This window comes from Scatophagus argus, chromosome 23, assembly GCF_020382885.2.
Source record: "Scatophagus argus isolate fScaArg1 chromosome 23, fScaArg1.pri, whole genome shotgun sequence".
NCBI lineage: Eukaryota > Metazoa > Chordata > Actinopteri > Scatophagidae > Scatophagus > Scatophagus argus.
In genome coordinates, this window is record NC_058515.1 from 12,336,271 (window position 1) to 12,364,024 (window position 27,754).

The 27,754-nt window shown below is 45.0% G+C and overlaps 1 protein-coding gene across 1 annotated transcript; it reads left to right on the forward strand.

Moving 5' to 3' along the window:
• The first annotated feature begins 234 nt into the window (after positions 1-234).
• ndrg2 (NDRG family member 2) lies at positions 235-27,727 on the forward strand. The gene is made up of 16 exons (XM_046381271.1): positions 235-859; positions 18,299-18,381; positions 20,323-20,364; positions 20,675-20,780; positions 20,879-20,999; positions 21,508-21,570; positions 22,143-22,203; positions 22,318-22,404; positions 22,625-22,681; positions 22,776-22,879; positions 22,978-23,016; positions 23,109-23,160; positions 23,270-23,317; positions 23,419-23,454; positions 23,694-23,745; positions 24,625-27,727. The coding sequence occupies exons 2-16, from the start codon at positions 18,310-18,312 to the stop codon at positions 24,786-24,788; spliced, it is 1,104 nt and encodes a 367-aa protein (XP_046237227.1). The 5' UTR covers positions 235-859; positions 18,299-18,309; the 3' UTR covers positions 24,789-27,727.
• Positions 27,728-27,754: the final 27 nt, after the last annotated feature.

A 27,754-nucleotide genomic window follows, 5' to 3' on the forward strand; every position in this document is an offset into this window, starting at 1 on the left:
GAATGTGAGGTGGAAAAACGTCATTTTCTCTGCATGTTTCTGCTAGAAAGTTGCTGAAAAACTCGCAGTCCCTCAGAGGAGATGGAACCCCCCCCCTCCCTCCTCCTCCTCCTCCTCCTCCTCCTCCTCTTCCTCCTCCTTCAGGTGACCCTCTGAAGGGGTCTCAGCCCAGCTCGGGACCGGGATGGACGTCTCTTTGTTCAGTCTCCTCCCCACTTTCCTGTCCTCCGCTTCTCAACTCCAGGTGTGTTTGTTTACCTGCTGGCTCGAGCCCAGGCGGCAATGCTAGCGCGCTCGGCTCGGTCCCACGAGCTCAACAAGGGTGGACTGTACCAATGTGAGTCCTGGGTGGAGGGGCGGGGAACCACTAAGAGAAAACACGCGATTTTCTCCTGATGTGGCGTCAGCGTGGAGTCTGCTGGAAACCGGAGCGATCACAAGGTGCATCAAGTACGACCTTCCACTTTCCTGGATTTAGAGAAACAACTTCAGGCCCGACTGCAGTTGATTTATTGGCTGATAACTTTCTTTAAGCACCCCTGAAAACTCCATCGCTCCATCTTGCCTTTTGATTGACCGCTCCATATTCTTTTTTCCCCCTCTGTGCTGAATTTTTCCTCCTGCTGGAGAAAGGAGAAAAAACAACAGTGAGAGGGGGGGAAAGCGAGAGGAAGAAGGCACAGCGGAACACACAGGAGGTGGAGGAAAAAGTGAAATAACAGGAGATTAGCGGGGAGATTGGAGGAACAGGTTGGAAAGAGAGCAAGAAGACATTTTGCAAGTGGAGAACGAGATTTGGCCCTGGCTGTATTTCAGTCCCTGCTTTTCTATTTCTTGTTTCCCATCCGCTGATTAAAAGGTGAGTTTATTTCTTTTTTTTTATTATTTTAAATCCAACAGGATGACTGAGCCGTAATTTCTTTCTGTTTTTATGGGTGTTTCAGCCCTTTATGTCCTCCCGGAGAGGGAGTAGCCGGTGTAGATTTGGCATTGTTCTTTCAGCAGTCGTGCAACAAGGCAATACGACAAGAAAAATACATTTTTTTTCCCTACGGGGCAGTTTTGTGTTAGGAATCTGCAGAGATGCAAGGTTGATCCTCCTGTTTAGTGATACACAATGCGAACCGATGTCAAAGTCAGTCAGTGCCCCCCCCTCCAACACACCCCGTGTTTTATTCCTGCTTGACTGAATCCACAAAAACGTTGCTCGAAAAAAAACCCCAAAAACAATTCAACTCTGCGAAACGTTAACATTTAAACATCTGCCTGCAAGAACACATTGCTAGAATAGTATGGAAGTAATTTCTGCATGCATGCGAGTCTGGGTGAGAGTGTGATAGGGAGAGTGCATGTTATTGACGCGCACATGTGGCACAGCCAGCGGGGTCTTTGTTCCTCCCCCCTCTTGCCTCCCGCTATAATCACCGACCCAGGCATGACAGCTCAATGGCAGGGCTAAAGCCTCCCGCAGGCACAATGTAGGCCAATATTGACATCCTCGTGTCACATGAACTTGAGTCATATATGAACCTGACCCCCCCATCCCTGTCTTGTCTCTCAGCAGCCGAGAGGCGCATCACTGCTCTTCCTTCGTGGTGTTTAAAACGCACAGAGCTGCAGCAGTAGCGTTTACGTGGTAAAATCCTTCTTATTCCCCTGATTGGAAGGTTGTTTTTGTCTCTTTGTAAGGGGGGGCGGGGGGTAGTTAGTTTAGGAGCTGCTCAGCGGAGGGGGGGGGTCGAGAGGGCTGTTGTGGTTCTTGGCGCGCCAGACGAGGGGCTGTAATGTGTGTCAATGTCAAACGGAGGTGTGTCCGTTGTGTGTGCGTTCACGGGCCGTGTGCTGGCTCGGATAAACAACACAAAAAAACTGAGAGAAAATAAAATGCAGCAATGTCCTAAAAAGATGCGTTTCGTAAGAGTCTCCCCTATGGAATATCTTAGCCAAGCGCGCGAGGGGGAAATGTTTTGCTTCAGTGTGTCGTGCCAGACCAAGGACACACACACACACACACACACACACTTCTCCCCTCTGTCTACACACTGCTCAGGTTTTCACTGTGCTGCAAGTTGCACGCGCTCCAAGCAGGCTCGCGCGCAGATTCTGTGAGTCATACCGCATTTGGAGCCTCGTGGCCCCGCTGCTCTTTGAGTGAAGTGGAGCCCCTGCTGATAACCCGCGCGCGCACGCACGCACGTACGCACGCACGCAGAGGACGTGCACGCGAGGAGCTCAGACTGGCTCCTCTGAGGTAGACATTGTTCCAGGAGGAGGGTTCATGTTGATGTATCAAATGCAGGCGCACGCGGACGCACGCGCACACAGGCACTCCACGAGCTGCTCTTTTTTTCCCCCCAGAAATTATAGCCTGTGTTGAGACGCAGAAATGCAGCCCCACACACACACACACACACACACACACACACGGACATAAACACACAGTGTTCTGTTTGGGATCGCTTGTGGGTGTCCAGAATTTAGTGGATGTTTATTTCTATCATACCAGAATGAGTGACCACGTGTGGAAAAACTGGACTCCTGAAGTGCACCGTGTTGGAGTAGGATATTAAAGGGTCAGTTCACTCGTGTGCCTGGTTGTGGCTTTATCTGCTGAGGTTTTGACATATCTGCCTCTCACATTTACCCCAGTGAAGTCATGGCGAATGGTATTTGGTTTGTGTTGCTCAAAGCCTCGAAAATCACGTCGCTGCGGGCAGCTTTCTTTGTGATGCTGTCTTGGTAGAAAGCAGGTACCCGTAATGTAAACTTTAACTTTTCATGCCACTTTAACAATCTCACTTCTCCGCGCAGCACAAACAAAATCCCGCTCAGCTCTGTTGTATTGCAGACGGAGGCAGATATCTCAAACTCTCAGCCCATGGAACCTGACCCTCTGCATGGCTCGATACCACTATGCATGAGTAAGAAAATGTGGTTTTATTAATTGTTCGCGGCTGATAAATCACCAAATCAGATCATCATTAAACCCTCCCCGTGCACAGAAAAACCAGCGCTCTGAATGAACGTTTTAAAAGCTCGGGTTGATAATTTGAACTCAGTGTGGTGCGACCATCTGAATGCTGTCCTCCCACATCACAGCGTCTCTCTCTGTATGCAGTTTTTATTTTGGTTTGGCTCCACAGATGTTGAGCTTCTCCAACCCCGACTCACCAGTAGCAGGCTGATGTTCTCTTGATTCTGAACGTGTCGTAGTGAAGGTGAAAGTATCTGTGGTGTTTCTCGCTGTGATGTTCAGGAATGAATTACTAATCATTTCTCACCTGAATGGCACTGATCATTATGTCAACACACACACCGACTCTTCTACTACTGTGTACTTCTGTCATCTGCCTGGTGCTCATTTCCTCACTGCTCTCAGCTTACCTTCTTTCTGAACTCATGCCATCGTTCCTCCGGCTCAGGCTGACTGTAATAAAACTACTTGCACTTTTTAATAAGCAACTACAACAGTGACAATAATATTGTTTATTTCAGTTATTTGGGGGGCAGCACGTGATCCAACAAAAGTAGCTATCGTGGGTCGCTCATTCTGTGTGTATCGAGGACGCTGTTGCCTTGAACGAGGCGTGGCGTTCAGGTGTAACAGCAGTGATTCGTGGCATTTCTCCACCGTCATGTCATTTGTCAGGCCCAAAAATAACCTGTTCAGCCGGAACAGTCGCCCCTCGTCCTGACCGAACATCCCCGAGTGTTTGTGTTCTGGCCAGACTAATAATCCAGAGGGATCAGCTCGCTGACATCATTAAAGTGTGGCTGACGAGAGCAGTTCACTTCAAGGACCTCTGATGCAGCTTGCAGACATTTCTGGATTTGGACCCGCCAAGTTTCGTGAGCTGCATGTGAATTTGTCGCTGTAGAAACTACATATGCTGACGGCCGTGTTTGTTAACCCGAGCGGCCGCGTCTCCCCGCCTCTGAACCACTGACCTTGTTGCTATGGTGGCTATTGACCAGTGTGGCCTCATTACAGGCTGGTTGTGCCATCATTGGACATCGTTTGTGTTCACTGGGATTGTCATTGACAGTTTGACGTTTCGCACCGCAGACAGAATCAACCCGGAGGTCCACAGGGTTCCCAGTGCATTAAATATGATGCATCTGCGATTCATCCAACACAGTTTCCAAACTTTTTTGATGTTTATGCTGAAATTGTAAACTCTTGCACTAAAGAGAAAGTGTTAAAGCTTCATTTACTTGAGCATTAGCTCACTGGGAGTAAAGTTAGCAAACGTTAGGCTCCTTAAAACTGCGTAACTGTCAGGGGTAACGTCACACCAAATGTCATAATTATTTCAGTATTCAGTTTTATCACTTTTAAAACATATGAAGTGGAAAACAAAAGTCAAGAGTGGAGAAAAAAGGAACAGTCTGTGATTTAAAATGTGAGAAGAATGTGAGCACACACAGGAGGCAGTTCTTCTACTTCCTCTTCTGCAGTGTTGGTGGTGGTGGTGGTGGGGTTACACGTACTCAAGCGTATTCAGGTCGTCACCTTGCCTGTTGACTCTACCAATATTAACATTTACTCCCACCGTGTTTGCTTCTCCGTCAGTATCGACTGCGGGGAAAGACGATATGCTCCACCTGTTACAGTGCCGTAGTCTTACGTCTGACCTTCAGCGTCGGAGAAAGTGGATTCACATCTGGAGAATTTGTGTCAACATTTACACACTTGCCTAATGATTACCGATGTAGAATAAAAGCATTTGCCTTTTTTCCCTACTGAAATTTCTATAAGTCTTCTCCATGCATACACATCAACAAAGATCCTTAACGACGAGGCAGGAAGACCAGATGTTCTGCGTGTTGTATCGGCTCAGTCTGCGCGGCACTGAGGCCTGAAAGCTGCTCGAAAATAGAAGATACACTGATCACACTGCTGACAGGTGGATGGATGTGTGGATGTGCAGCGAACTGGGCCAGTAAACAGCTATAATTGGACTCCCAAGTATTGCTCCAGAGGTGGACTCAGGTCCCAGAATATCAAGGAATCAAACGCTGTTGTCATGTAGTACCGCTCGCAAATCATCTTTCTCCTTATGTTGAGGCGTTGACTCGGTTGAACCTCCTCTCTAAGTGCGCGGCAGCTGTTGGGTTGAGCGCTCGTCGTCTCCGTGTAGCTGCGACCCCCCACTTTACAGGCCACTGATTAAATGTGAGGTTGTGTTGTAGGAAGTGGACTATGTCAAGGTGTTTGGTGGTGTTTTGGAGCGCACGTTCATGTCTTTGGGTGTAATTGCCTCTTCAGACTTTTGTTTGTGCTTATACTGAGAAGGACTGATCGTTTGTAGCAGGTCTCAGAAGCGTTGGAGGGCTGATAGGCAGATTATTACATATGTGATGTGAAAGGTGTCGCCTCTTTTTGAAAAACAGGAACTGTTGATGTACTTTTGTCAAATATTAACCAGTTCAAGCTTTTCAGTTGTGACAATTTGATGCTTTGTCATACATGATAGATTAGATAGACGGGTTCAAGACAACATCTTTGAGATTTCATTTAAAATTCAGTGTAATTTGTAATAAAACTCCTTGTCTGGGTACTTTAACTGCACCGATGAGCTGTAAACGTATAAGAAAAGTCCCCCCTCGTCCTTTCTTTACACCCTCGTGTGGAGTGTGGGCCATCTGAGTGTATTGTATTGTAACTAACATTTTCTAATGTTGCACCTCTCGCTGTTGGCAGCAACAGACACATCGATTCTTCTCTGTTGACAGTAGATTCAGCTTAGTGTGTTAAGACCCGGCCAACGTGACACGAGAGACTGTTGAAAATGAAAAACAAACAGTGAGATTTGCGCTCACAGGCTACTGAAAACAAATTGTTTGGACAGAAACCAAAGCAGAGCAAACACAGCAGAAATGGCTCGGGCCTGCTTCTGTGACTGTGCTGAACAGTCCTCAGCCAAAAGCACACAAAGAAAAAGGTTTCGTCAGTAATTACGCATTTATTTACAGTCCAGAAGTGGGTGAACGACTCTTCTAAATCAGACTGGTTCATGGAAGTTGTGCAATCATCTTGAAAACACACGAGGATATCGGAGTACTGGTGTTTAAGCACTACCCGTGTAACTGAAGACAGTTCGGCTATTTGGACTCCTGTTATTTTTGGCAGCAGCGCTCGCTGGTACAGGTTTTTGGAAAATAAGCTCGGATGTATAAGCTGCCGACTGAGGCAACGTGGAACAACGCTGCTCGCTGCGTAGGTGTCTGAGCTCAGTCCAGTCTCAATAAATTCCCACCGTGTGAGTAACGCACTTGTGTCCGTTTCATCTGAATCCTTATCATCAGACTGTTGGCCAGTGGTGACGTCTAGTGCATATTAGTCTGGCTGTTTACAAAAATATAGATTTTTATTTTTTATCTCCTGTGTAGGTGTGCTGGAGTACTCGGCATCTGGGCCAGTGCATATGGATTTTATACAGTGTAGGCGTATGAGATTACGGTGTTCTTTGTATATCATCGAGGTCAGCGTGTGTGCATAGAAGTGTGTGTGTTTGTTAGTTGGGGAGGGGCTCCTCAGGCCTTTGCCCAGTGGCTGGAGGCCAGATAGAGATAGGCCGGGCAGCACAATGCCCTGCCTGTTCCCACGAGTCCAAACAGGCCTTCACAACACCCTATTTATAGGCCGACTCTCTGTCCAAACTCCATTCATATTTCTCAGGTTGGATGTGCTCATACGTATCATTTGTCACTAAAACCTGCGCCGTGTGGTGCAGATTTCACACCCCGTCGCTGCCATGTTTGGATCGAAGTGACCCAAAAGAAAAAAAAAAGTGTCCAAATGTGCATTCAGTCTGGTGCTGTCAGAGGTGACGGTTCACAATGTGCGCTCGCTTCACCAAGGGAGCGTTCCACAGCGCACGGTTACATAATCAGGAGTGTTTGTCAATAGATCCACAGGCAGAGGAAGAGCTGAGCGGGGCACAAAATAAACAGCCAGAAACATGTTGTTTCGGGGGTGACGTTCATCCCCTGTTCTTACGCCCAATATCCTTGTGAAGTGTATTTATACGCGGCAGATTTTATTCAGAAGTCGTGTCACAGATCTCCTAGCAACATGGACTGCCGCCATGACGCGGGTCTGCTGTAGGAGAAAAATAGCTGCAGGCTAGTAGTGGATAAATATGTAACACCGGGAAAACATGTACCTGAAAACAAGAAAAACCAAAGATTCAGTCTTTGCAGCAAAGTCCCATAAAACTAAATATCTGTGTTCAGCTGGGAGGAAGAACGATGGAGTCAAACAGTTTGGCCTTATGATAAAGAAACAAAGTCAGGGTATAAAACACAGTGGATCAATGGGACCACAAAACATCAGATTTTAACCAAGTGGTTATTATTGTAACCACGACGACAGGTCCAAAGAGTAGTCGTTTAAGCCAAACTGGTATTCTTCCCAAACCCCAATCAAACCTTTAAAAAACCCTTACAAGGTGTTTATTTGAGAGGAAATAAAGCATTTTTAAATGTGTGAGCTGTGTTAAAATGTGAAAACTTTCAGCAGCAGCTTCCCCAGAGCCAAAACCTAAATAACTGATCGAGTCCTAATCAGTAACTGGTTTATATTTCCTCTGTTGGTTGTACTGCACACCAGCATGGAGGAGGTCCGCCAACGTTTAACCTGCAGGTTTCAGAAAAGCAGCAAACTTATCCATTTAAGAAGCTTATAAATCAACAATCAGAATTATTGGCAACCAAATTTTTTTCGATCGACTCGGTAACGCCCTGCGATTGACTGGCGACCAGTCCAGGCTGAACCCCGCCTCTCGCCCGTAGTCAGCTGGGAGAGGCTCCAGCTCCCCCGCGGTATAGAAAATGGATAGATGGATGGACAACTCGGTAACGATTGATCGACCAATCGTCTTGGCTCTGCTTTACTGTCGTTAGCTCCTCGTTGCTTCATTTTTATCTGCTCAGACCTCACAATCAGGCACTCTAACAGTGAGGAGCAGATATTTAATTTCCATTTAGCCTTCGAGCCTGGACGTTTAATCTGTTTGTGTCATTTCTACATTTAATTTAACCACACAAACACCTATCAGCAGTGTAATCACCTCATTAGCCGTTCATATTTGAGCCCATAACAAAATTTACTTACATTTCAGCAAGAGCTTCTGCAATATCAGACTAACTGTTCTAATAACGAATCTATGAAGCAGGATGATAATTTACTCCCATAACCATCAGTTGTTAACAGTTTGATTTTAGCGACAAAGGAAGCGTAAACAGAGGATGTGGATTACTTTTCAGCAGCAGCAGGTGGTTCATTTAAAACACAATACATGGGACAGGTGCGACTCACTGATAGTAGATATTTGTGGAGATGCTGGGAGCCGTTTTGTGAATGATGTAGGTAAAAGAAGCAGAATATAGAGGAATATCAGTTTGTGCAATGCCGTTTGTCCACAAGGCACTTACAGTTACGTTACGTGACAAAGCCCTCGAGCACAAAGCCCAGTTTGCAAATGAATTGCTCTCCCAGTTTGGTGCAAAATACTGGAGAAAGCCCTGACCTCGACCACAAGGAGAAAATTCCTGCAGCTGGTTACTAAAATCCAGTGGAGAGCCTTCCCAAAAAAAGCTGTTTTAGAATGAGATTGAGATCTCGCCGTCCACATACTTTTGTAGCTTTTAGTAAATGTTGATTTTTGGACACGTTGTGGGACAAAGCAACTTTACAGCAACTTTCTCTCCACCCTTTTTCATTTCATTTTGTGGACAAAACAAGCGAAATGACACAATTATACATAGAAGCCAAGATTCACCTGCCATTGAATGAGCTATTAAACAGCGCAGTAAACTGCACGGCCCCACTCAGCAGCCAAACATACAAGATTAAAGGACTGAAGCTGATCAGAGCACAGAAAACGTAAATACAGTTAAGAAAGTCCAGATAATTTTAGCTAAATGAAACTTAATGCTCCAAACATGGGAAAGCACTAGAAGCAGCTCTCCGCTGTGTGTATGGCATGCAAGTATTATTAAACTGTGTGTTTTGGGGGATTTGCTGCCTTAAGAAAAGCTGTTTTATGTCTGGCTGCAGCAGCAATCAGCTCACAATCACAGAGCCAGTTATCTCTATAAGCTCTTAGCCACCGGCTCCAACGCAGAAATTTACCCCAGCCTGAAGGTCAATTAGTGTGTGTGTGTGTGTGTGTGTGTGTCACGGCTCTCTTTGTGTCAGTGATCACGTGCTTGTTTGCATCCTGGATCGAAACAATCGATTCCACCGTCTGATTGTCTTTGGGGTCTTTTTTTTTTAAATGTAGATGAATTAACTCCCACAGGTCTGACCTGAACCAACCGAGCCGCCGTCTTTAGTACATTTACATAATCAGTTAAGATAATACTGGGTTTCTCATGCCTCACTCTGATACATTCTCACAGCTATTGAGCAAACAAAGGAAGAGTCCTGTCTGCTGGCTGCCGTTAGCCGTTAACGGGCAAAGGAGAGCGAATTTGAATTTCATTGATCAACAGAGGGAACCGGACAGAAAACATGATACATGTGCTCGATTCTTATCATTGAGACCATATGCTCTTCTGTTCTGTGGCGTAGACTTCCTTGTGGGCTCCCACGAACATCATTTAATCCTTTTGACTTTTCAGTTGTCCTTTTAAACATTTAAAAATGTTGAAAAACGCCCACCAAACGTTCCCAGTCTCAGCTGAGTCAAACGTGATGTTGTCAGGCTGCTTCTTTTTGTCCGGCCAGCCATCCAAAAGATACTCAATTTCTCCACCCTTTTTGTGCAATTTTCCACTCCTCCAAATAGTATAAAACTATTGGGGACTTTGCAGTTGGGAGGACTCTTTGTGCTATTAAATTTTTTCTCTCATTCAACTAGTTTTTCACGCGAGTCAGAAAGTGGAATCTAGTCTGCTTTTGTTAGCGCTGATTCCCAGTGGACGATGGGCCTACTTTTAGTTATTTTTACACCTGTGTGATCAACAGCTCCCCACACACTCCATGTTATATACACCATAGAAAGGAGGAGGTCCGGCCTTTTCTTTTATGGGTCCATTTTGGTGACGGCAGATGTGCTGTCACCAAAATGAGTATGAGTTGAAACAGTAAATCAAACTAAATTTATTTTCTTTACTTTCAACATATTACTAATTACTAAAACTCACGATCAAATGCACCTTCCTTCATACTGATTTTTCTGAGGATGCGGTGGATCATCTGCCCTTTCGACAAATAACCTTTATCTAAGAGTACTCTCACCTTTCAAGACAGACAGAGAGACAGGATGTCTGAGTGGAGGTGATATCATGATGGAGGGAATAATAGGCGGATTGAAAATGAAAAGGAGAACTGAGCCGAGTGATGAACGACGGCGGATTGGAGGAGACAAGAGGCCAGAGTGAAAACAGGCTTTTCTAAGCTGCTCTTTCTCTTGTGCGTTCGTGTCTTTTGGAGAGCCAAGGTGATCCACACATGCCCATCCAGCTTCGTGGGAAGCAGCACGGGGAGATTCGAAGGGGGGGGCAGAGCGAGCAAAGGCTTTGGCTCAGAGAGGAGAGGAGACGAGGGGAGCTTTGGCCCCTCTCTGGGTCTCCATGGTGGCTACTGTTGTGCCTCAGTTCTCTCCAGACGTCTGTCGCTCATTTTTCTCTCTCTTTTTATGCCCTCGGGCTGTTTTGTCCAGCAGGCCTAGCAACAGACCCTCCCAAAAGAAAAAGTACATATGAAAAACTCAACAACAGCAGCTCTTTCCAGAAAGCATGACCCAGTTTCTCACGATAATCCACAAACCTTGTGAGGGGTTTCATGTAGGGACTATTTTCTTTATGTATCAGCGTGCCGAAGGAAGGCTTGTTGACTAATCTAAGCTCAGCTCATCTGGGCCATGAATGTTTCCATCCCGTCCTGTCATAAGCGCCAGCCTGTCGTCCATGAGTAGATGTACATTTAATTCTGTGTGGTGATTTCAGTGCTTCAAGTCCCTGGAGTGCATTTGTGTTTAAATTTCCACAACACCTGAAAAACCCCAAAAAGAATTTTTTGTGCATGAGGACACAACAAGATGAAGTTACCACAATGTTTTCTCTGTTGCGTCCACATTCCATGTGAGCACCATCCATACATCAGAGTGCTGACTTGTAAAAAGAAAATTCAGCCCCAGCAGACAGCCTGAATGCAGCCCTGAGGCAGAGCTGCCGTCACTGTGCTGTGCACATAAAACCCACGTCGGGGAACCCAGGTGGAACCGCACCGAACTGCTGCAGGCTAACATGATTTGCTTCAGTACAGAGAACAGATTCGGTCCTGAGAGTGTTTATGTCCTCAACACCTGGGTCTCTCTGTTGTGTGTGTGTGTGTGTGTTAGCACGGTCATAAATTTGTCTGATGGAAGCGATTGCATGCATTTTCACTATCAAGTGAAAGCTTTAAATCTCCAGTGACTCCAAGCTCATTACTTTTTAATCAGAACGTGTCCGTTGCGTTCAGTCGCCATCAGATGCTTGCCCAGTTTCTCAGTATTGTTCGTTTCCTCACAACTTTGCTGTTTTGATTCACTCTTACTGAGAAAATCAAGTCAAAATAACCCTGGAATGATAATATCGCCACCCAAGACGTGACGTCTGGGTTGACGCACCCTTTTGCCCACTGGACTCCAAACATCTGCCATTTTGAAACGATGTCTCGTTGTGATTCATGGTTTAAAATCAAACAAGAAGGGACGAGGAGTTAACCACACCCCTCCACCCTTCTCTGCTCACCGCCCATCTGATGTTGTTGCAGCCTTAAACTCCTCTGCATCGACGCCTTCGCGTTACGAAGCAGCCGCACATTTGTCACCCGAATGCCACCAGTTTAACCTTTTGGCATTTCAGCCTTCAGCCCACATTCTGAATAGAGGTGACCTTAATGCTCAGTGCCCTGCTTTAGCACGCTGTTTATACGTCTGGGTGTGAGTACCTGACCGTCTGGGCGAGCCTCTTTGTTGAGAGCTGCAGATACTGGAGAGCAAATGAAAGAAAGCCGTCTGCCAGCAGAACTGTTTGCCCATTTTTTTTTCTTTTCACTTGCTCTTGGGTGGAGAAAAAGAAAGGCAGAAAAGAGAGGGATAGCAGAAATGAGACAAAGAGCCGCAGTGAGACGGACAAACGGGAGCGATGACTTGCAGAAATGGGGAGAGACGCGAATGAAAAGTCGGTATAGCGTGACAAAAGACGGATGGAGAGAGACGAGTGTGGAGCTGTGAGAGATTAAAATAAAGTGGGAGAGGGCAGATGGTGATGGAGGGAGAGAAAGTTTTCCTGCTTGACATCATCATCTTATTATCAGCTATGAGACCAAAAATGTAGAGCTTGATGAAAGACTGCAGGGTGAAGCTGAAGCCCTTTTGTTTCTGTCTGTTTCCTTCTTTCTTTCTGAGAGCTTCTTCACAGTCCAAGAAACAACAGCAACAAAAAGCTCTTTGTGATGGCAGCTCTGATATCTCAAACACTGTCTCACCCCTAGAAATGCGCCGCTGACGGCGGACTTCGTCCCTCATGGCTGCAGCCTTTTCAGCTTTGAGCAGTCTGGTCCCTGCTGCAAAACACTCGGCACCTGTTTTGTGTTTGTGCAGGAGGGTCAACACAATCGAAATGTAAAACAGAACAGTAGATTTTTTTTACTGTTTCAGCAAGCAGCACCTGCATTTATCGCCGCTCTGCCATCGTTCAGTTTGTTCTCGACTTCGATTTCTCGCTGACCTCCCCTTCGGTGTGTTCTGGTAGGTTATATCAGAGGCAGCAGGGATGGAAAATGGTGGAAAATGCATATTGTTTTGGGAAGGCGTTGTGCTAAGTTTATATACTGTGTCAGTGGAATTGAATGTACAGTACAGTATGCAGTCCCATCCCAATACAGACAAAAGAATTTTTGTTTTTCAGGGGTTTGTGCTCGGCCCCTAACTTCCAGTGAAGGGAAATCTTAATGCTTCAGCACACCAAGACATTTTGGACAATGCTATGCTTCCAACTTTGTGGCAACAGTTTGTTGAAGGCCCTTTTCTATTCCAGCATGACTGTGCCCCAGTGCACAAAGCAAAGCTCCATAAAGACATGGTTGGATGAGTTTGGTGTGGAAGAACTTGACTGGCCCGCACAGAGCCCTGACCTCAACCCCATCCAACACCTTTGGGATGAACTGGAACGGAGATTGTGAGCCAGGCCTTTTGGTCCAACATCAGTGTGTGACCTCACAAATGCTCTACTGCATGAATGGGCACAAATTCCCACAGAAACACTCCAACATGTTGTGGAAAGCCTTCACAGAAGAGTGGAAGCTGTTAGAGCTGCAAAGCTGTCTGTGTGTTTAGAATGAGACGTCATTAAAGTCCCTGTTGGCGTAACGGTCAGGTGTCCTAATACTTTTGTCCGTATAATATATCTAAATCGTTTACAGATTTGAAGTGCGCCTGATGATGAATCATCATCTGGCTGCAGCCACTCCTGCTCTGGCTTTTCAATGAAAAGACCTGCTGGCTCACAGTCCCGTGCAGCCCAAGTCAGCTGGCAGCCGGGATGAAGACTTCCCATGCGGTGACACTGTCCCGCTTCAGAGGATGAAGAGATGGGAGTCAGCGTGACAGAGCAGGAGAGAGGAGGATGAGGAGGAAAAAAAAAACAAACAAAAGACGAAACCGATTGTGACACGCAGGAATGAGACGACCTGCTAACAGTGGACAACCGACATGTCACTGATGTGCGTGATTATGAATACGCTTCGAACAAGCTGGGATTGATTTAGCCGGAGCCGTTCTCAGCCACGGCCTGTTATTGGAGACGTGGAACCTGCTCGGCGCAACAGATGAACTCAGCAACTGTTGTCTGACAGCTGAAATGTGTGGACACGAGAAGCGAATCAGAAGCAAGTCGTGCTTTTTTTTAATTACTTATTTATTTATTTTCCCCTCTTTTCTCAGCTGGGAACTCGTTCCCTTGCCTTCTCGCACTCCATGCAAATCTGTCTTTTTCCTCTCCATCTCTGCGGCTCTCCTTCCCATGGTGACAGACGGTACCTCCTGTGCAGTTTAACAGATATCACACGCTCTAAAACACACTGACTCACGGAGGCAGAATTTAAAGCAAGAAAGAAAAAAAAAAGAAGATGGAGGGAGTTAGGCCGATTAAAATGTTACAGCATCAGGAAATTGGAGGAGAGTGTGTGTGTGTGTGTGTGTGTGTGTGTGTGTGTGTGTGCACGTGTAGTGCACGTATATATAAGGGAGAGCCGGGAGATTAAGTGGAGAGTGAGTTACACGTGCTTAATGCTCGCTGTTGGTCACGTGACCGCATTTTTCCGCCACCTTGTCCGTCTGCAGGCTGCTCGTCATCAATCCTCAGCCTCTGTGTTCCTACTGTGAACTTCTGGGAGTTGATTTAACTAACGAGAGAACCTGCAGTAGTTCAAGCTTTACTTGTGGCACACTTTCACGGCGGAAAGGACACCAATCCGACGTCTGCTTTCTAGCTTGGATGGGGTTTGCTTGGTCGCCATGGAGACGTTCAACACGTACTCTCTACTGGTGCAGAATTAATTTGATTCGTTTATCAGCAAATAATTCTTTGGCAGCAGTTTGGATAAGTAGGCTTTAAGTTTTGCTTGAAGCTGCTCGGGTTTCTTTCTCTTCATGTTGCTCTCGTCAGCATCTTTTCCAGCAGCAGGCGGTTTTGTTTTTGTTTTTGTTTTTTGGCAAAAAAAAAAAAAAGTACTAATAAACCAGCTGTAAGTGACCTGCCCAGAGCTGCAACAGCAGACAGACGCAGTTAGCGAGTGGCCTTCAAACATGAGCAGCTGAAAAGCCAGATGTTCCCCTCAGGAATCAGATCAACGTCAGAGCTAATATTAGCCTTGAATATTGGTTAGACGCAAGACTCCAACTGAATAATAATTGTTTTGCTAACAAGTTGGCAGTAGCAACAAGTAATTTATTCAATTTATTGCTATAATTTATTACTCAAATGCGTTTTTTATTATTGTAGCTTGAACATTCATTTGACATTGCGACGTTCCTGGCTTGAGACACATGTTGTTGCAGGGCAAATCATGGCTTTTTAGTTTCTTTTTTTAAATATATATATATATACTAAAGATGAGAATCCCTTGTTTAAAGAAGTCTGTCGTGAAGATTGGCGGTGGGTTATACAGTACAAGTACACCACAGAGGTCCCGTTGCAGCACAACTCGCCCTTCCAAACATCCACACGGAGTAACACCAGAAGCCTATTAATACACACAGAGGAGCAAAGTCAGGACATGCCAGACCTGTAAAAGTAATCAGGGAGGGGCTGTGGCTCAGCAATCTATAGCATCAGCGAGTGACGGTCAACCAGAGCCAGCTGGTTTATGGCTCAGCTCTGAAGTGTCCTTGAGCAAAATGCTGAAGTCACACCAGGTTAAGCCATGCTATCAAAAGAAGAGAGAACGAGGTGTCAGATTGTTAGGAGATGAGCACTGAGCAGCTTTAGACTGATGGGGAAGTGAATCGCGTATGGTAGCTGCGACCTTTCACCTCAGGCTTGTTTGGTGTTTTCTGGTGTTAAATTTTTTCATTGGCAGGTTTCATGCTCACTTCCTCCGAACTGAACCCAGATAATTTCTGACTCTCAAAGCAGTGCTCTTAATCCAACTGTAAAATGTCTTTCAGTTGCTCAAGTTTGTTACTTTATCAGACTTTTTTAGGTTCACTTCCGTCAGCAGTGAAGTCGAATGCACAGCAGCTCACACACGGTTGTGTGTTTGCATGTGTGGGCGTGTGTGCTGGTTGCTTGAACCCCGCAGTTGCGTTGGTGTGTGTGTGTCGATGTGCCGGATGCTGCAGGCACATCAGCTGCAGCCGACACACTGAAGTCCTTGGCAAAGCTGCAGGTCACAAACAGACCTGATAAGACGGCTGGTCACAGGGGAGATGGGGGTTTAGGGGTCGGTTGGGGTTTTGGGGGGGTTTGGTGAGGAAGACTATGATCACTCAAAAGATTTGTGCTCGGGATTCTCCATGTTCGCTTTCTTACCGCTCCTGAAATGGATTTATGCACTTACAACAATTGTAATTCAAGACTGTTTTCATAACTGATTAACTTGATGATTGATTAATTAATAGATGAATTATTCGGTCTCTAACATGTCAGAATCACAAGTTTCTTTTTAGCTAAAGTTCACGTTTGTTTTGTTTAGCGACGTCTCTGAGAACAAACAGCAAATTGACATGTGAGAAAATGGAGCCACTAAGTTGTCAGTAATTTTCTGTTGATCGACTAATCAATTACTGGACCGATGGGGGTGTGTTTGTTTTCCACCCATCTGTTTATTGGTCAGAAATCTCAAACAGCAGCAAATGGATTAGCGCTGCGATGTCTGGTTTGATGTCTGGTTGATTCAGATCACTTCAAGTACCCGCAAAGTGACGTAAATTAGACCATGTGACATTTAAGGAACCAATCACACGCAGCTGAGTGCCTGCGTGAGCCAGGCTCCACTCAGTGGATTATTTGATAATGAAATAGTTAGTTGCAGCCTTAAAATGGATTTGTTGTTCCAAAGATCACTTGATTAAATTTTGGGTGTAATCTGGCAGCAGGATTTCCGCCATTAGACGATTAATTTTGCGTTTATTTTTGCTTTTAGCCAAACTGATGCTCAGGGTTCTGACCCAGCGTGATAGTAGGCAGAAAAAACCTTCAGAGGCTGCAGCAGCTTTGAAACTCTGGGGAGTCAGTGATTGTGGAGGTTTCCAGAGGTTTCCAGAGAGGGACAAAAAGCGATAGATAAGATGAAAAAATACAAGGTAGAGGGAGGGCAGGAGAGATGGATGAAAATGGAAGCTGTGTGTGTGTGTGTGTGTGTGTGTGTGTTGCAGTGTTGCTTCGGTGACTAATCATTTCCGTTTGAGTCCCAGAGAGACGCACCCCCCACCCCCACCCCCACCCCGAGGCAGCAGTTCATTTTCTGTTGAGTGCACACACGCACATAAAACACACACCAACTGGCCTCTGATGTAATCCTGTGATGTCAAATCTGCAGACAGGACACAGTCTTCGGTTTATGAGAGCACACAAGTGATGTCAGGAGGTCCCGTATTTGAGCTTTAATGCCATCAGCTGGACACGATAACGAGCCGCGCTCCCTCGCTTTCTGTTCACGTGACCTGACCTGACGGATGGACAGAATAACACCTGGATTCAATGTGCCGGTGATGCAGGACGAGAGCTGATCGAAGTTTCTTTCTGTGCACGAATGCACAGTTTGAAACAGAGCAAAATGTCTTCATAAAGCAGCACAGTGAATGCATGAGGTTCTTCACACAGAGCTAATGTCCACGGTCAAAATGTCTTGTCACCGTCTTTAATCACTCATGATGATATGGCATAAATAATCCAGATGTTAGGCCTCGTGGATCTTTTGCTTTTCAGTTCATCTTGTTCATTTTTGCTCGGTTGAGGTTACAGACTCTCCACCTCCCTGCGCTCGTGTTTCGAGTCATTCGTTCGTCAAAGCACACAATGAAAATACAGACATCGCAGTGATGCTGTTATGGCGAGGACCTGATATCAGGACAGCGCCGGCGTAGAATAAAAATATGACAGAAAACACAACTAATTAGTGGTTATTTGTTGTGAAGCTTTTGCTCTTGGGCTGAATCCTTTTAGACAATCCTTTTATGAGAGGCACCGCAGATAAATAACACAGTTGGTGTCAATTGCAATTGCAAATGGCATTTAACTCCCAGCTGCTCACAGTAACACACACTGCGGCTCCTCTAGCCTTCCTGAAAGATAAAAGTAATGTAATCCAAAATCTTGTCTCAGCCAGTCCTCCTTCAGGTTGTTGTCATTTTTCACCTCCCGCCTCCATCCTTCTATGCTTTCTGTTCCTCTTTCCTCATAGTTTCTATTTTCTTCTCTCACTTTTAGGGCCACATTTTACTGATATTTTGTAACCTCCTTGTGTCTGTTTTCAGTACGAACCTGTCCATCTCCCAGTCTTCTCTTCTTGCTGTCTCTTTTGCTGTCCCACAATCCTTTTCTGCTCGTCTCTGCTGGCACTAATTACTAATTAACTTTCATAATGTCCCACAGCTCAAACAAAGTCCCGTAGGAAAACATACAGTATTTAATCACTCTGTGTGTGTGTGTGTGTGTGTGTGTGTGTGTGTGTGTGTTTGTCACATCCATTCCCACGACGCAGTGTTGGAGTTTTTCAGTAGACAGTAGAAATAAGATGTATTCATTGTTCAGGGAGCTGCAGATCTTCATGTGCCTTCCTCTTCTTCCTGTGCAGGAGGTGACACCATGACAACAGAGATGCAGGAGATCGCTATCACGGAGGACAAGCCTTTACTCACGGGTCAGGCAGATACCAAGGTCAGAGTGCCACACACACACACACATGCAAAAGGATGTACATATTGCACACACACACACACACACACACTTGTTTCCACTCAAGCTGCATGCAAAGACACACATACAGGCTGACTTTAATGCCATCCAAGCATGGAGAAACAGGCACGAGAGCACGTAAGTACATTAATGGCATGGTCATCAGTGTGTAATGTGCGTGTGTGTGTCCATATGTCTGCATCTCAGGAGACAGAAAAACAAGGTTTGCATGTGAATGTGTTAGTATTTGCATCCTTGCCGTGCATATGCGCAAGAATATGTGAGTGTGTGCACATCTGAGCATCTGAGTGTGAGCACAGCCTACATGTGACAACATGTGTGCCAAATACATGTGTGCTGTGATTCTGTGCGTGTGTGTGCGTGTCTGTGTGTGTGTGGTGTTAGTGCACAGCTGCAGCGCTGGCTCAGATCTGCCGGGTTGACGTCAAAGCCCTGAGGAGCTCTGCTGATGTTGCCGTGCAGATGCAGCGCTGCAGAGCAGAGCGGTTTGCTCCTCGCTGCTGACATCTGGTGGACAGACGGGGAAATACAACACTAAAACAAAAACAACACGAGTCCACAGTCAGAGGGACAGAAGCACAGTGTTATATACTTTAAAGAAATGATATCCAGTGAATAACAACACATAAGCATTAATCTAATATCTTTAGTGAATATCTTCCAGTATTAGTATATTATAATGCTTTAACTCAAAGCATTATTATAATGCTGAAAACCTTTTAGTTTTCAAGGGTTTTAACTTAATCCACTTGTTTTCTTTATGTCTTTCCTGAAAGATTTCCAAAATCATTAGAGTACTAGGAGATACAGACAAGCTTGTGAGTGAATCTGTGACAAATACTCATGTCCTCAGAGAGTCATTACTCTCACCTGAGGCATCCACACACAGGTGTGAAAGGTGATCCTGCACCATCCGCCTCCGCCCGCATGCATGTAGCTTCCATCCTCTGTGATGAACACAAGCCAAGCTCCACAAACTGGTGATCTTTAATCCAGCCAGGGGGGGTGGGGGCGTCTCTCCAAACCTCCAGGACTCTCCACTTCCTCCTTAGTGATGCACAAACCCGCCTCCACTTCAGCTTCCCAGAGTGCTAATTTCCTAAGAGCTTGTGATGCTAGCAATTCATTAGCGGAGTGAATGGATCCAAGGTTGCAAGTGAATATCCCATTTAAAGCCTCCCACAGACAGCCTTCCTCCATATAATCCTCAGCAGCCATAACCGCCTGCTCCTCCGCTGCTTTATCTGGAGTGTAATGCCGCCCATCGGGCCTGTGTGGGTGTTAATTAAGAAGCAAGGCCTCTCTTAACATGAAGGGACTGAGAAAGTACAAAAAGCTGAGTTTTCTCTCATTTAGGCTTTTTACTTGTCATTTATGCACAGAAAAAGAAGAGGAAAAGAGAGCAAAATCCATTTCCTCCTCAGATTATGAAATAGGAACAATAGTCGTCGTGTATTCCTGTGTGTTGTTCCTGTTTTATTTTGGTACTCCAGAGTCTGTCTTGCCTTTCACTCTACGTTTATCAGATCATTTGAGTCAGACAGATAACAGCTGAAACTGTTATCAGATCATTTGAGTCAAACAGATAACAGCTTCAGCTGTTATCAGATCATTTGAGTCAAACAGATAACAGCTTCAGCTGATAAAGGTTTGAGTAGTCGTTTATTTATCTAAGCAAAAATGGCAAACATTTGATGGCTTCAGGTTCGCCAGTGGACGAAATCGTTGCTTGTCTTTGTCTTACGTTGCAGGAAACTGATTAAGACATGGACTGCTGGTTGGGCAGAGCAGTGTGACAGGTTTCTGATGGTTTACAGACCAGGCAGCCCTATTTATCGTCTCTTATAAAACCTCACATGCACACCATGTCCTAATAGGACTTCTTTCATTCGTTTGTCACAGGATGCTGAACTGGCTGCCAGGATACTCCTGGACCAGGGACAGGTAAGTCTGTTTCCTGCCAGCTGTATTATTATAGATAGATAGATAGATGGATAGATACCTTATTGATCCCGAGGGAAATTCAAGAATGGAATGGGAAAAGGATGGAGTCCAAACAAAATATACAATACAAACAGAACAGAACAAAGCAATGCAGGATTAGCACCACATTTGATTAGTCTTTAAGGTCCGAGAGATGAGCAAAGAATAAAAAAGATTTTCACTTGATTAGGCCATAAAATATCTTCTACCTCACTCCAGAAATGTCAGTATCTCCCTGTGAATTTGTTGGACAAACTTTCTGTGTGTCCAGGAGCACAGTATCGAGACCCCACATGGTGTTCTGCACGTGACCCTCCACGGCACGCGGACCACCCGCAGGCCTGCTATCCTCACCTTCCACGATGTGGGCCTGGACAGTGAGTGTCCCTCTCTCAACATGTCAGCCTCGTTTGTTTCCTCGACGCTGTGCCGCACGCTCTTCCACCTTTTGATTTGATGTCTTCTTCTCTGGCAGGTAAGAGCTGCTTCTCCCCTCTGTTCAAGTTCGAGGAGATGCAGGAGATCGTCAAGAATTTCACCCTGATTCACATCGACGCTCCGGGGCAGGAGGAGGGGGCCGCTGCCTACCCCACAGGGTACGACATTCACTGTGCGCCGACCTGCTGGCATTTCCTCATCGTCCTGCAGTGACCCTGAATTATTTTTTTTCTCCGAAAACAATCCTCTGTGGTCGGCTTAAACCTAATCTCTCCCAGAAATACTTCATTCCCATCGCTTACATCTCCCTCCTTCCTGGCCTGTAAGACGCTCTTGTCAGAGCTTTAAAGAAAATCCATCCTTTTCTCTCTCTCTGTCTTCGCGCACTTCTTATTTCTTCAGCCCTGAACTTCTCGAGCACTTGCGTGATTATTCTAAGGGGCTCGGGAGGATTTTTCTGCACATATTGTCGCTCCGTCTTGACTGTGACCCTTAACTCCTGCTGGTGATTCAAGGAAATTAAAGTATTAGAAAGTGACAGTTACTGCGTGTACTTCAGATGAGAGAATAAGTGAAAATTTTCAGATAATCGCAAATAAGTTTGGTGAGACTTCAGGCTCAACAACAACAACAACGACACAAACCAGTCTGTGTTCCCTGCTGCAGGTACCAGTATCCCTCCATGGACACCGTAGCAGAGATGATCCCCGCCGTCCTGCAGTTTTTTAAGTGAGTTAAAAATATTTATTTTGAAGTACACACAAGCACATACGTCACGTCGTAGTATCACGCTGTATTGCAGTTTCTGTACTTTTTAAAAGATGCAGGTTGAGGGAAATTTTACTTCCACCAACGATTTTCTTAAGCTGAGCGTGCATTTGGAGATGCGCCGTTCAATTGAAACTCCTGTGTTACTTAATGATGCAGCTGGGTTGACACCGATTTGCAATTTATCCAAAATCTTAAGGCCAGTTTATTGAATTAAAACTTTATTCCTCAGGTTTCAGTGTACAAAAACAAAAACTGTTTGTACTGATTCATCAGCAAACTTTCAACGCATCAAGCTCAGGTTTTGAGCAGCGCCTGCTGTAATGTTTGGGGAAAGTTAGTTCTTCTGCAAAAGCACAAAAGCAAAAGAGCTCCTCCTCCAGGCACTTCCACACTCTTTACTTCTGCACACAAACCAGCCCTGCCTCAGACAAAATGCCATGTAGGTAAAACATTTCCTTTAAAACGTCAGTGTGTTTTGAGTGTCACGTCTGCGTACTCTGTCGTCCACATTAATTCTGTCCTTCCGTCAGCTTCCGTACTGTAATCGGAGTGGGTGTGGGAGCGGGAGCGTACATCCTCTCCAAGTTCACAGTGAGTGTCAGCTTCGCTTTGAGCTCTCGTGTCCTGACAGCAGCTGCTGTTGTTTAACTTTGACTCCTCACCGTCTCTCTCTCTTTCACCCCTTTGCTTCCTTTCTATCCTCAGCTTGCAAACCCAGATTCAGTGGAGGGTCTGGTTCTGATCAACATCGACACTAACGCCCGAGGATGGATAGACTGGGCTGCTCAGAAGGTACGTTTTTTTGTTTCCTTCATTCCTTCCTTCAGTCAGGACTTCCTGTTGTCTTGTACACAGAGACGTGTAGCGTTTTAATCCAGTCAGTCCTAATAGGAGGTCTCCATCACTCCGAGTTAAGCTGCGGATGTGACGTTACATGCCTGAGTGGTATTGATTATGTTTTTGTTCATCTTATTAAACTTTCTAACAGTCTTATTGAATTGTCCCTCTGTAGCTCAGCTCTGTGACGTCCTCCCTCACGGAGCAGATCCTGTCCCACCTTTTCAGTCAGGTACGACAACATGTCGATGTGTATTTCTTGCCTCAGTTTGTCTTGGCTTGCAGCAGGAAAATAACAATGATGAATTTATTTTCCTTTCTTGTAGGAGGAGCTGTCGTCAAACACAGATCTGGTGCAGTCTCACAGAGAGCGCATCTCCAAAGCCTCAAATCTGGTCAACATAGAGTTCTTCTGGAAGACTTACAACAGGTAAACACACTCACAGACATCACTGCGTAAACACAGGTACACTCCACAAACAACAACGACCACACTGATCTTCTCTTCTCGTCTCCTCCTCCCTCCAGTCGCCGAGACTTGAACATTGACCGCAACAGCACCTTCAAGTAAATGTCCTCTGAGCTCCGTCTTTATACTTGTGTTATTCTGTAGCTAAAATCTCTTAATGCCACCCTTCTCATCTCTCCTTCAACATCAGGTGTCCAGTGATGTTGGTGGTGGGTGATCAGGCTCCATATGAGGACGCTGCCGTAAGTCTTCAGCGTTGTTGTTCTGATTCAGAGTTATTTGTCTTAATTATCTGATCATGTTTTGAGTGTCTTGCTGCGATGGAAGTTTTTTTCCTGCTTTGACCACTAGGTGGAGTGCAACAGCAAAATGGACCCAACAACAACCTCGTTCCTAAAGGTAACGAACCCTGATGTCCTTCTTCCTTTAAGGGGGTCAGTTTTCCTTACATTTGATGTTGTCATGGACGCTCACGCACTTCCTCTCTCTGTCCTGCACAGATGGCTGATGCTGGTGGTCTTCCTCAGCTGACTCAGGTAAACAAATGGATACCCCTACATGCACACGAATTAATGAGTTCAATGTGGGATTTTAAAAAAAAAAATAGTGCTAATTTTACTAATTTAGCAGACATTCTTGGTGTTTTAAATCCTTCAAGCAAAAACTGTTACTCTTGGTTGCCACATGGTGTCGCCAAACTGCACTTTTACCCTGTTCTGGTAGCGATGTGTTGACTGCACTGATGTAAAACGCAGTTTCCTTTCTGTGTTTGCAGCCTGCTAAACTGACTGAGGCTTTCAAGTATTTCATCCAGGGAATGGGCTACAGTAAGTTCACTTCAACCAATATAAAGATTCTTCTGTACAGTTTACATATGGAGTAACACATGAGGTCATGGTTGACATGGATTTTACAGAATACAAGCTGTAATTATTCAATATTTTTGCCTGTTGTTTGCTCAGAACGAGTACTTTCTGTATCACCAACCCCAATGGACAAGGTTGGACTATAGCCATAATTTCTCTTAGTGTTAACCAACTGTCAAACCAAGACCAAAACCAACAATAAATTAATCCTGCTACCAAGTGTTATCTGTGTAGCCAAAGCCTGTTTAGTGGCATTGAGCTCTTATGTTCAAAAACTATAAAATGGATGACATGTTCCTCCTCTACCATGAAAATGACTTTAATTTTTGCCAGTCCCACATGCAGTACATCATCTCGTTGCTGTAAATACTCACCAGAGCACCAAATACGTATTAATCCGCAGTTGAAAATAATACATAATTTTAATGTTTAATGAAAATTACGGCACCCAGTTATTGGAGGAAATGAATAAGCTTTTGTTTTGTTTTGTTTTTTTGTTTTTTTTTAAAAACTATTTAAAAAAGTGGTTTTAAAGAACAGCTTGGGAGCTGAGTGCCACTGACAGGGGAAGGAAGTCTGAAAGTATTGAGAGACAAGCTAAGAAATTGCCAGTTTTTGGTCTTTTGTACAGTGGCCCTGAGAGCTCAGCATACTGCAGCTTACGAAAACACATCAAGAGACAAAAGATGAGCAAATTAAAACAACTGTAGCTGTTCGACACAGCAGCGGGCTCTACAGCAACACCAGCCTTCTCCATTCGGAGGTGCATTGCGTTTCCACTGATTCTAAATTTGTAAAGCTGATTTTTCTGTCCTTGTCTCTCTGTCCACCTTTCCACAGTGGCTTCGTCCTGCATGACCCGCCTGTCCCGCTCCCGCACCACCTCCCTCTCCTCCTCCTACTCCATGGATGGGTCCCGTTCTCGCTCCCGCACCCTGTCCCAGGGCTCGCAGGGCGGCCAGATGCCACCCAGCCCCTCCCAAACGATGGAGGTGTCTTGCTGAACGGGGAGGGGGGACATGCTAGAGACGAGTGAGTGAGAGAAGAGGGCGAAGGCGGAAAGAAAGGGAAAGATGAAGCATGACAATAATGCAGGAACTAGAGGAGTGGGTTACTTATTTGTCACTAAACAACTACCATCATTCCCCACAAGAGCAGAATAGGAACAGCGACAGGGTGAAGGAGGGAGGGTGGAGGAAAGAGGAAGATAATGACCTCCACATTTTGCACCACATACAAAGTCCAGGCCCTCTCCCCACATCCCCTTTCCAGCTAAAATCAAAGTAGATACAGCGAAAATAAAAAGCAAAGGCTCGAAGAGATTCATTCAAAAGGGGGGATGCAGGGAAAGAATGGCAACCAGTCCTCTCTCCCCCTCCCTCCCTCTATTGGAGCCTGAATAGAGCCCTTTAATTTAGAAAAGGAGGCCTGTAGAGACCACACACCTTGCGTTAACCAATAGTAATAACTCTGAAAACGGCATTGTTGTTATTGATGATGAAGATGATGATTACGTTGTTGATGATGAAGCTAATGATGATGATAATGTAATAGACAAAAACAGTAACACTTTTCTCTTTATTACGCAATGAGTTTAAAATGACATAGATAAAAAAAACATACTATAGCAGAGATACTTATAACAATGTGTGTCTACTACTTTTTAAGCTAGTCTTTATTGTGTTTTTATTTCTTTAATCTTTTTTTTTGTTTTTTTAATGTAACCTGTCTCAGCGAGGGGCTGAAGCTACTGATTGGTGGTAACAGCCAATGAGAGCCATTATAGTGACTACTTCCTCCTCCTTGATGTTGCCAGGTCGTTATGTCTTCCATTTGCCCCGTCTATAAGTGACCCCCCCCCCCCCCACCATACCCCCATTGGATTTGAGAAGGTGGGCAGGAAGCTTTTTTTTTTCTTCTTCTGGACTGTTTGGAAGTTGCATGCCTGATGTCAGCCCAAGTGAATATTGAATGGATAATAATTTTCTTTTACATTCTGTCAGTGATGTGTGTGGATGTGCACGTGTGTGTGTGTGTTGAGTTTTGTTTGCTCAGAGTGTTTGGAGCGAACTTGTGGGTCTGAAGGTAAGCACAGGTGAGACTGAGGGTGTTCGTACGCTTTAGCCAGTCAGCACCCTATCATTAACACTAGTCGCACACTAAATAGTGCTTCCAATATTTCTGGCAGCCCTGCATTATCCGCACTCGTGTGCTGCTCGTCAGGCAGTGTGGCAGGCCAGTTTGGATATTGCATTTAAGTGTTAGGCTGCGGCCAGAAGGGATCACTGTGTTTTATCGTCTGGGTTGTAAGCTCTTAGCCTTACCCATGCGTGGATACCTCCTAACAAACCCAGCCAGCATACTTGAGTTGTGTGCGACGATGAACATGCGCTCCTTTCGATGAAGTAAACGTGAAGCGTGTGTGTGTGTGTGTGCAAGCGCTTGTGTCATGTAAGCACAATAAAATGCAGCAAGGAAGGCCGAGGTCCAATGGAAAAGCTTAGTAATCAGTTCTGAGACCAGTGAAACCCCTTCCTGTGACTTTTCGATGACAATGTACCAGCCCCTTCACTGCCAACGCACTCAAAAGTGATACACATGTGCACTTTTTGGCACAGCCTCAGTCAGAAGGGGCAGAACACTTTGCCTTTTTTCTGCTCTGAGAGTGAAAAACGATTAGCCCGAACATGCACCTAAAAACGACCAACGTGAAACTGCAGCCAATAAGCGTTCGTACTGCCAAAACTACCCCGAATATGAAGTAGAAATGCTATAAGCTATAGTTACAAAAAAATTCAGAGTGTATCAGTAGATCTAAATTCCTTCCTTCATATTTCAACACAAGTAAAGCTTGCCACTGCCCTGCGACGTGTTGCCATTGGACCGACCGTACTTTTGAAGGACCCATATTTGGACCCAGTCCGATATCCTTGGAGCTCGTGTGCATTTGTAGGCGTGCCACTTGTATGCACTCATTTGTGTTCCTGATGCAGCTTTTATTTTTTTTTTTTTCTCTTTAATAAGCATCAGTATCATTTTTACAAGTCACTTGGAGGTTTGCCTGTTTCATTCACATGCTGTCTAGTGCTCCTTTCCCAAACCTGTTATAATGAAGTAGAGACTGAGCGATGAGCTTGGCGGGAAAGTCAATCGAGGGACTCAGATTTGAGCTTTGAATAGACGGGCACTTGCAAGATTTAAAAATGGTAGCGATGATGATGATGATGATGGTAATCTCTGGACCATCAGAGTGCAACTCACAACCAGCCCTTGAGCTGTTAACAACTGCTGCATTTAATAAGGCAAACACCAATTGGGATGTTTAGATGATTTGTGTTACATCACTCAAATTCAGAATCTAACACTAAACCAGGATTCTGGCATGTTTTGGGCACTTGGGTTGCTGTCCAGAGGGCTGAAGTGTAGAATGTAAATGTTTGGCTCCTCCCAGACTTAATTTTAAACAATCAGGCACTGGAATGTCTACCAAATAAGGAGTAGTGGGTGGAGCCTAGAAGAAGGAACTGCCAAATAAGGAAAAGGGAGTGGTACTCATTTGTGGAGAGTTGAGCGGGGCTGTGTGAGTGTAAATGCTTGTCCATTTTTTGTCTCTTGTTTGTCTCTTTAATTTTTACTTCAATCATATTTTCCTTTTCCCCTCTGTTTTGGATTTTATTTTTCTGTTTTGTTTTGTTTTATCTCTGTGAAGTGTTAGTTTACCGTCCCGATGTGCTCACAAGTTAGTTAACCGTGTGATAGTTCTTGTGTAACTTTTTTAGCATTAGCGCTGATAAGGGAGAATAATATTATTAACAATTTTAAAAAAAGAATAAAGGTAAAGAGAATACAATCAAATTTACTTGTGTGGCTAATTACTCTGTGTAAAACAATGGACATCCTAAAAAAAGTAAACTTAAACATTAATAAAAGCTTAAGAGAAATATTCAGTCTCCTGTGTTACATTTTCAAG